This window comes from Leuciscus leuciscus (assembly GCF_965113295.1).
Source record: "Leuciscus leuciscus genome assembly, chromosome: 14".
Classification (NCBI taxonomy): Eukaryota; Metazoa; Chordata; class Actinopteri; order Cypriniformes; family Leuciscidae; genus Leuciscus; species Leuciscus leuciscus.
Genome location: NC_138738.1, coordinates 39,722,660 through 39,733,233, shown reverse-complemented (window position 1 = coordinate 39,733,233; position 10,574 = coordinate 39,722,660). Strand labels below are relative to the sequence as shown.

Sequence of the window (10,574 nt, the reverse complement as noted above, 5' to 3'; positions counted from 1 at the left end):
TTATTGTTCCATATGGATCAACAGCATTCATAGTTCCCATGTACCAGTAGGCCAGTCTCTCAGTCACACACACAATCACACGTAAACGTGATCTGGCCTTTGAGACATTAACAAATCCACCACCACTCTGTACAACAGAAGGGTGAGCTTTAACTTCCACACAGTGTACAGATTAAGGAATGGAACTAAATCAGAACAGCACAGGTGAACATCTTGATAAGAGGGAGCTTTTGAACTGTGTACATCAAAAAACACATGGCCGTTCCTGGTCAAGAGCTTTCCAAGTTCACAAATCAGTGATCACTGGTGCAAAATGAAAATCAGAGTGCCCAAGATAAAGAAGTATAATGGGAAAAAAAGTTTTAAACACATACAGTATGCCAAGTTCTTAGATATACTGTATGTAATATTTGTATCCGTGTTGATTTCATATGGCTTTTATGTTCAACAAGAAGTTTAAATTTAACAAATGTCATGTGGTGTAACCATCAAGTAAAAACTAATAGCATATTTTATTTATACCTCGATGAATGATAAAATATATTTTTCAAGCTAAAAATTATTTGTAAATATATCAAGTAGGATTTTTTATTGAGGAGTTTTTTTTTTACTATATGATATGTGTGACTTCACGCCCCAAAAAGCTTAATTCAGATATAGGACACATGTATGGAAGCCCATTTCCGCCATTAAGCAATAATTATGAGATAAGAAGTCAGTTATGGCATAACAAATTTAAATGATCAAGAAAAGTCATAAGTATTACAAAGCGTTGAAATTATGAGATAAAAAGTCAATTATGGCATAAAAATTTAAATTGTCAGGAAAAGTCACAATTACAAAAAGTTTTAATTAAAATATAAAAAGTAAATTATAACATAAAAAGAGTAAATGAAAACAAAAAGTTATAGAAAAAAAATCATAATTGTGATAAAACATTTAGACTTTTTATCTCATAATTATGACTTGGTATTTCACCAAAGCATGATTTTTTTTCTTATGTGGCAGAAATGAGATTCCATGGTGATATGAGCTAGTGTCTCACCATCAAAAGAGTCCTGTTTCTGGTCCTCACGGAACAGAATGCGCGTGTTAAACTTGGGTAGATCTTCTGCTATCTTGGCAAGGAACTGCAAAGGGTCATGAAATAAACAACATATTAGTAATATTAGTAAGCGTTATTTTACAACTTCCAAAAAAGTAAAATATGACATATATTCCTAAAGTAAACAAAACAGTCAATGTTTCACTAGTTACAAATCTTCTACAAGCCAAAATACAATAACAGCAACTTGACTAATCATTACTGTCCATTTTGTTTTTTTTGGTGCACAGAAAGTATTCTTCATAAAATTAAAGGGATGGTTCAGAGTAAATTCAACCCAGGGTCCTTTGCACCATGACCTCAAGCCAAACACCCATGGAATGCTTGAGGTCATGGTGCAAAGGACCCTGGGTTGAATTTACCCTGAAACCAGGGGGTTTATGTATTTGACAAGATTCATTAGTACCAGTGGTATGTGTTGAAGTTTTTCACTGAGGTGCTTCACTCCTGCTTTGGCAGCGTTCAGTGCATGTTTGAGTCCGTACAGACGATCTTTAGCTGCATCACGGCGCTGCTGCGTCTGCTCAAGCTGCTGCTGAAGCTCACAAACCTGCAGAGAGCTGACCGAGGACAATAATGTTATGTTACTATTCAGTCACAATAACAGAGAATGTGAAGTGATATCATATTCACACTGTCTACAATGTCTGCTCTTACCTTGAGAGTTCAGTTTCTACTGAGTATTTCATATCCTGAAGCTGAGTTTGAAGCATATTCCTCTCTTCCTTCAGTGGAAGCAGCAAACTCTCATTTTCTGCCTTCATCTTCAACAAACGTTCCTGTGTTTTTCTCCGAGAGATAAACAGGCCCACTAGTTCCTATTACAAGAGAAATCAGGAATACACATTGCTTAACACAAGAACAGAATAAACATTGCTTAACAAGGAGTAATCTATAATATACTTCAATGTATATGTAATGAGTGATTATAATCAAGGTATTCATCAATATTTTTCCTTCTAAATATCAAATGAGTTAAATGACTTCTCTGGGGATTTTACTTTGTTATAGAAGTTACCAGTGTGATTACTGAAATGTTCTTTTCATGTATTCTTTAATGTCTGTGTTTGATATCTGAATGCAGTAACAGTGCTTGCTCATTTAGCCCGGCTTCCAGAAATGAAATATGGATTTGTTTTGTGTTTGAGAAAGGTCTTCAACGTGTTAAAACATAGGGTCATTGAAGCCAATAGTTTAAGGGACCATTTCTTTGTTAAAGCCTTACTTTCCAGTTAGACTAAAGTGTAGCTCTCCTTGAGAGAAAGAATGCATTATCTTGATGTTTTGAGAGGACTCTCCTGTTTATAGTTAGAGCCTGGCCAAATCCAACCTTAGAGAAGCTGTGTGTCGGTGTGTGTGTGTGTGTGTGTGTGTGTTAGTCTTCTTGGTTACAGGTTAAGGAACCACTGGCATTATTGGAGATTGACTGAGTTATTGTTCTGGACATGCTGGCGCCCAGCAATGCAGATCTGTGACCTGGAAGGTCACGACGTGTCTAACTTCAGGGTCTGAGTGTCAGCGGCATAATCGATAGAGATATGCTTCCGTCTATATGTATATGTGTGGAAAATTACTATGTTTATCTATTTCTTAGCCAATCAGAAACTGCAACCTGAATAAAGGACGTAGCTTAGACCTTGGTGAAGGGTATAACTGCTGTGTGTGTGTGTGTGGTGTAGGATATAACTGCTGTGATCTTTGTAACTGTAAGTGGGGCGGCCTACGAACTACTGTGTGAGTCTTGAAGCTGAACTTCTGCTGATGAAACTGCAAACTATCTTCAGTAAAACTTTTCTTTAATTTATTATAATTCTGACTCCGGGGTCTTCTTTCAAACATCTGGTCCTTGTGTCCTAAACTGTTACTCCCCTAACACACTGAAAACAGTTGAATGTTGTGTTGTGTGTCCTCACCCGTGGGTCTGTGACTCCAGTGGCCTCTCTGATTTGCTGGAAAGCTTCCTCAAAAGGAGAGATGGCTTCCACTTCTTCTACTGCGTTGGCCTCGCTGCTCAGCTCGTCGGGGAGCTATTTTTCAACATTGATAATAATAAGAAAGGTTACTTGAGCACCAAATCCATATTAGAATGATTTCTGAAGAATCATGTGACATTGAAGACTGTATATGATGCTGAAAATATAGCTTTGCATCACAGGCATAAATTATATACTTAAATAGAAAACAGTTATTTTAAATTGTAATAACATATTTCGCAACATTACTTTATTTCTCATCAAATAAATGCAGCTTTGGTGAGCATAAGAGACTTAATATCGTAATTATTCCAAGCTTTTGACCGGAAGTGTATATACTTATAAATAGTTGAATTGTCTATTTTATTTTATTGTTGTGAGCTTTGCAGCATGCTAACACAAAGCTCTATTAACATCAATTGCGAGTCCAGTCTCCTGTGCACTTCACATGAGAAGTGCTATTAGTATGACACACATATCTTTATGCTTATTAGAGTATTACATTGTTATCTGATGTGTGATTGATGATGCTCGCTCTTCTCTTCCTCTCCTTTGCCTGAGCAATCCTCTCCTCCTGCTGCTTCTTGTAGAGGGAGAGGATTTTCTCTCGCTTTCTGCGCTCTCTGCACACTAGGGCTGCATCTAACGATTATTTTTGTTGTCGATTAATCTATCGATTATTTCTTCGATTAGTCGACTAATCTAACGATTATTTTTCCGATTAATCTAATGATTATTTTTGGGATTAGCTGATTTATCCATTGGCAAACTTTCCAATAAATAATAAGTACAACAATATATCAGCTGTATTTTGAAGAGGGTAGTGCATCTGTATATTATTTTAACATGAAATCTATGAATGATGACAAAAAAAATATTCTTTCAGAAAGGGTAATTGTCATTTTATTATGAAATATGCGAACAGGAAGCATTTTAAACTTTATTTTTAACTAATGGTACTATTGAAAAAAATGTAAGATACACAGGCCTATTTAGGAAATGTGTTTATGTTAAGTTATGTGACTATATTAATGCAGCTGACGTTGCATTCGGAGGAAAAGAGTGGACGATAGAGATGAGCCATCTTTAGCCGTTTTCGGCATATTTATTTCACGAGCTGCAGACACATCAGTCTCACGGTCAGACAGCCTTAATACGGTGAAACATTTGGGACAAACAAACAATAATACAAACGCGTCCTCTTTAGCCTGCACCTTAGTGCCCCCCTGTGGCTTATGCACAATACAGAACAGTACTGCATTACATTCTTAATATACAACTGAGGACATTAATGAACATATTTTAACACCCCCACTTGTACTCAGATTGCTATACTCTTTAAAAAAAAACACAAAAAAAAAACACAATGAATGTGGACTCCTGTCATACACATATCAATCTCCAAAAAGAGTACCTGCAAACTTCTTCAGTTTCAACTTATTTACAGGTTTGGTCATTACATCAGCAATCATGTTATCGGTAGAACAATACATCAAAGTCACTCTTCCCTCATTCACAGTAGACCTGATAAAGTGATACTTTATGTCAATATGTTTACATTTTCGTCTGTTTACAGGGTTTTTGGCGAGAGCGATTGTTCCCTGATTGTCCTCATGTACTATAGTTTGTGTGTACTTATAGTTATCTATACCTCCCAGTAACTGTTCTAGGTATAGACACTCTTGTATGGTTGATGCCAGTGCCATATATTCCGCCTCGCATGTGGATAGCGCAACAGTAGGCTGCTTTCTAGTCTTCCACGAGATCAGAGAACTGTTCTGACTTAGGCTCACACAGTATCCTGTGGTACTGCGTCTGTCATTGGTATCCGCTGCCCAGTCGGCATCACTGTAGGCCTGTATACCTAGTTTCTCACTGTCATTTCTCCTAAAACTTAACCCTTTCTCTGCTGTGCCTTTGAGATACCTAAGTACATGCTTCACAGTGACCCACTGTTCCTCTGTAGGCTCAGCAAAGAATTGTGACAACCTGCTCACAACAAAGCTTAAATCTGGTCTGGTGCAAACAGTCAGATATATAAGACTTCCCACAGCCTCTCTGTACATCCTGACATCTTCCATCTTTACTGCATCCTCAGTATATTCTAGCTTTTGCTCACAGGGTGTTTCTCTTGCTCTACAGTCTTGCATATTAAAACGCTGTAGTATCTTGTTAGTGTACTTTTCCTGTGACATCTTTACACACCCATCTGACTGACTAAAATCGATACCCAGAAAATGTTTAAGTTTGCCCAGATCTTTCATTTTAAACTTTTCTGCAAGCATCTCTTTCACATTTTTCAGTCTCTCTTTATCACTCGCTGCAATGATCAAATCATCGACCCATATGATGGTGATCACCTTCCCTTCTTTTGACTCTTTGGCATAAACACAGTGGTCAGCTGGGTTTTGTTTAAAACCATCCTCAGTTAGGCAATCGTGCAAAACCCTATTCCAATTTCGCCCGGATTGTTTTAAACCATAAAGCGATTTCTCTAGCTTATAAACTATACCCTCTTTCTCTTGATAGCCTTCTGGTGGATTGATGTAGATCTCATAGTCTATGGGAGCGTGCAAATACGCTGTTTTCACGTCCATTTGGTGTAGGAGTAAATTCTCCTGTGCTGCTTTCTGTAGCACAACCCTAACACTCGTCAAGTCTGCAGTGGGTGAAAACGTCTCCCCATAATCTACTCCCATTCTCTGGCTGTAACCCTTAGCTACAAACCTTGCTTTATATTTGTCTTTTCCATCTATATCGGTTTTGATGGAGTAAACCCATCTACCCCCCACTGTTTTCTTGCCTATTGGTAGTGTTGTCGGGGTAAAGGTTTTGTTCTCGTTTAGGGACTGGATTTCCTCATCCATGGCTTTTACCCATTCTTTTGAGTTAGCTGACCCCATTGCTCCCCCATAAGTCTGTGGAATGCCACACACGGCTCTGCAGCAATAGTCTACCGTGATATGAACCCCGTCATTATCACTGTCTTCAGTTACAAAGTCATCTAAGTAACTCGGTGTTCTTCTCTCTCTAGCCGGATACCTCCTACTCTCGGGTTCACCACTTGTCACACTCTGTTGTGCTTGATTATGGTCACTAGACCTTGTTTCTGTCCCTGGACTACCACTATGAGCACTTCTACTCCATACACTTGGCTCTGGAACATTTTCTGTACTCCTACTCTGTGTGGTCTCGCAAGTCAGGGGTCTCACATTGTCATAGTCGTCGCTTAGATCTGGCTCACCCGTCTGTGTTTGTTTTTCCACAGCTGCCTTGCTCACAAACTTCACTAGCCTGTGTTTTTGAACTTTGTTTGTATCTGTGTAATACACCAAATAAGCCGGGCTGTTCTTATCGTAACCTACAAAACGCCCCATGTCACATCTGGAGTCAAGTTTTCCCTTTTCCTGTTTGTAAGTATAGCATACAGATCCAAACTTTTGCATCTTAGATACATTAGGCTTCTTGTCTGTCAACGACTCATAAGGAGTCTGCCCTGTACGCCTGTTGAAGCACCTGTTGCGTACCATTGCTGCTGTTTGTACTGCGTAGGGCCATAGCTGCTTTGGTAGTACACTTTCAACTATCATACATCTACCCATCTCAAAAAGAGTACGCCAACCCCTCTCTGCAGTTCCGTTTTGGTGCGGGGAATACGGAGCTGACGTTTCATGTCTGATTTTGTTTTTCCTCAACAGCGCTTGAAAATCACCACATGTAAATTCCGTTCCGTTATCGGATCTGATGCACTTCACTTTCCCGTATGGGGACACATCTGCTAGGAACTTTTCCGTAGCCTGTACAGTGTCACTTTTCTTCTTTAGAAAATATACAAATACTGCGCTTGAGTAATCATCAGTGAATGACTGCACATATTTGTAACCATCTATTGACTCAGTGGCTACTGGACCTGCGAGGTCTGTGTGTACCATCTGTAAGGGAGCCTTTGCTCTGGTATCAGGGTCCCTATTTCTGGTTTGGGCAAATTTTCCCTGTATACACACCTCACACCCTTGTTCGGGTCTGCCTGTTTTGCCCTTGATCTGCATACCTTCAACGACGTTCTGCAACTTAAAAACATCGTCATAGTTACAGTGGCCCAATATCTCGTGCCATGTCTGTATGTCATGACATGCGTTACACTTATCATTAGACTCAGCTTCAGTGTGCAAAAAATACAACCTGCCGTATACGTGAATGTTAAACCTGGTACCGTCTCTGGTTATCAGGGCGTCTTTATCTTCTTTAAAGACAACCGTAGCCCCACTGGTGGTCGCTGCCTTCACTGAGAAGATGCTTTGGGGGTACGACGGTACGAACAAAGCGTCTTTCAGCACCGCCTTGCGTCGCTGTCCTCTGCTGTCGATGAGGGAAACCTCAGCATTTCCCCTCCGCTGAGCGATCCCGCTACACCGGGTGCCGTCTGCCAGCTCGACACTGTGCGTTTCTGGCCTGAACGCGCAGTCGAAGCTCTTGAACATGGTTATGTCCGTGATGATATGAGAGGTAGCCCCCGTGTCCACCATCAGACCCCTCTCCTGGATGCTGTATGGCGGCTGCCGCTGGGTACCGGCCCCTCCGTCTCTCATCTTGAACACGTAGTCCTCGGCGTCTTCTGAGGCTTTACTCGCTCCATCCTTTTTACTCTTACTGTCCTTGTCCTTACGCCTACACGTGGCGTCTTTGTGTGTGTCACTTCTACAGAGACTACACCAGGTTTTCTGTCGACATCCTTTTGCTCGGTGGCCTTTGGTGCCACACTTGAAACACACCAGCTCTGCGTCGTCTTTTATCCAGCCACGTGCGCTCGTCTTGGCGGGTCGCCGTCCGGTTTTCCCTTGAGTCTTCATTACACTGTCGCTTGATTCAGCTGCTTTTATCTTTTCTGTCTCTTCAAAACTACGTAGTTTAGTCTTGAATTCTGCAAACGTGATTTTATCGTCTGCATGTGCCACATGTATTGCAAATGGCTTAAAACTCTCAGGCAAACCCTTTAAGACCATAGCAACTAGCAGTCCGTCTCCTAACGTTTCACCCGCGTTCCGTAGTGCTGTGATGGCGGTTTCGGCTCTGATGATATAGTCCATTACACTTTCATCATTTGCCTTCTGAAGCGATGTCAACGTGGTGTACAAGTTGATTATACGGGGCTTTCCCCTCCCTGCATAATACTCTCTCAATATTTCCAAAGCTTTTCTTCCATTGTTGGGCGCATCTCTCATAACTAATGATAGACTTTTGTCATCTAGAAGCAAAATCAACTCTGCATACGCGTCCGCGTTTTTCTTTTCATCTGCTGCTATCTCGGCTTCTGACACCGGTTCTCTCAGCACCGTGTCCTTTAGCCCTGATAAATGAAAATGTCCCAACATTTTGGTCTCCCAAAGCTCATACTTAGTCTCATCTCCGTCGAACGTCAGTCGAGGCAACCTCCTTCGTTGTTCCGTCATGTTAGCTTAAGTTATTCTTTTTTTTTTTTTTTTTTTTCAGTAGTCCGTTAGCACGCGGTCCGTTGCGACTTTCTAAACGGTGGAAAACAACGAACTTTCTTCCGAACGACTTCCTGGGCCCATAACCTGTTAAGTTATGTGACTATATTAATGCAGCTGACGTTGCATTCGGAGGAAAAGAGTGGACGATAGAGATGAGCCATCTTTAGCCGTTTTCGGCATATTTATTTCACGAGCTGCAGACACATCAGTCTCACGGTCAGACAGCCTTAATACGGTGAAACATTTGGGACAAACAAACAATAATACAAACGCGTCCTCTTTAGCCTGCACCTTAGTGCCCCCCTGTGGCTTATGCACAATACAGAACAGTACTGCATTACATTCTTAATATACAACTGAGGACATTAATGAACATATTTTAACAGTTTACTATAATCTGTTATTAATTACCGTAGTGGGAGTATGATTTACTCAATTAACTTGTCCGAAAATGCACTTGTGTTTATCTGCAAAAAGGTTCACATACACTAGATTGCAGCCTATAGGCTACTGTTAATGTTAATATAACGTTAGTCGTTTGTTTTTAAAGTCTACATTAGAGACCTGCGCAGGACGGATTTCTCCCTTAATAATTCCTAAAAAGCTGACATCTCAGTTCATCGCGATCTCACAGATTAACTCTGTTATTATCAATGAAACTGGCTGCACAATGAATCTTTCATAATATCTACACTTTGTTTGCTATAATCAGATGATTTGCCAGTATGCAGAATTCAGCACTGAACAAAAAGTCCATTTTGAGCGGTGAGGGGATTCTAGCATAAATGCATCTGATTGGCGTTCAAGAAATCAACACATATGTCTGTGATTGGCTACATTGTTCAACGCTGCAAACATGTTATAAATAGATAGAGACTCTGGCCTGTAAATCGTTTCTATTTTGTTTTAGTTGTTCTTGTTGCTTTTGTCAAACAGATGAATGACAATTTATTCGTTTTTAGATGTTCAATGTATAGATAATTCTATTTTGCGGGAGTTCCGCGAATCGTTTTATTCTCCCGCAACCAGCACACACACGAGTGCATTACCGCCCGCGCCCGGCCATCAGATCTATGTTCCCGGCTCCCGCGCCGCACTCTGTTGCGTTGTGACCCGCGGGAGTGCAGGTCTCTAGTCTACATGTGCATACACAACTTTTAAAAACTGGCAAATGAAAGCTTCGTTAACAGATTTAAGTTTAAGTTATAAATTAAAGTCCATTTTATTGTCACCGAATGGGGCATAGTTTGCATAGTGAAAGCACCTTTCTGTTCGGCCGTAGTGGTAAAGTATTCCCATACTTTGGATGATCGTGGTCTGTCATTTTCACCATGAGAGGGAGCAGAAGCCGCCATTACTCGATATTTAAACGTAAATAATTACGCGTCGACGCATTTCATGCGTGTCGACGTATTTTCATAGTCGACGTAATCGATGACTTCGACGCGTCGTTGCGGCCCTACTGCACACCTTCTCGTCCTGAAGCTGCAGCTCAGCCTGGACACACACACACACACACACACACACACATCTTAATGAAATGAGGCATTTATAGAGCGCTCTCCCCTCAACCACCACCAGTGTGCAGCATCCACTGTCAGAACAATGGCGCCAGTGCGCTCACCACACACCAGCTATAGGTGGAGAGGAGAGAGAGTGATAAAGCCATTTGAAAGCATGAGGATTCTTATTCGTAGGCCATGATTGATAAAGGCCAATGGAGGGAATTTGGGCAGGACACCGGAGTTACACCCCTACTCTTTACGAGAAGCATTACTTGCACAACCTTTACCATGGCACACTTACACGTATGCTTGCTTTATTATCTCATTACATTTTTTGGTTACACTTTATTTTACGGTGTCATTGTTACAGTGTAATTATATATTTAAGTACTGAGTAATATTAATTAAGTGCAAGTACTTACTATAGGGTTAGGATTAGGGTTTGATTGAGGGTTAGTTGCATGTAATTATGCATAATTAACTGTTAATACTATTGTAA

General features: G+C 40.6%; 1 protein-coding gene across 1 annotated transcript; it reads right to left on the bottom strand.

The window, feature by feature from the left end:
- Nucleotides 1–1,463: 1,463 nt before the first annotated feature.
- LOC309514002 (outer dynein arm-docking complex subunit 3-like) lies at nt 1,464–10,050 on the bottom strand (the record flags this gene model as incomplete). The annotated part of the gene is made up of 4 exons (XM_082190120.1): nt 9,835–10,050; nt 3,019–3,132; nt 1,763–1,923; nt 1,464–1,665 (listed from the first exon to the last, which is right to left on the bottom strand). The coding sequence occupies exons 1-4, from the start codon at nt 9,901–9,903 to the stop codon at nt 1,464–1,466; spliced, it is 546 nt and encodes a 181-aa protein (XP_082046246.1). The 5' UTR covers nt 9,904–10,050.
- Between the last annotated feature and the right edge of the window lie 524 nt (nt 10,051–10,574).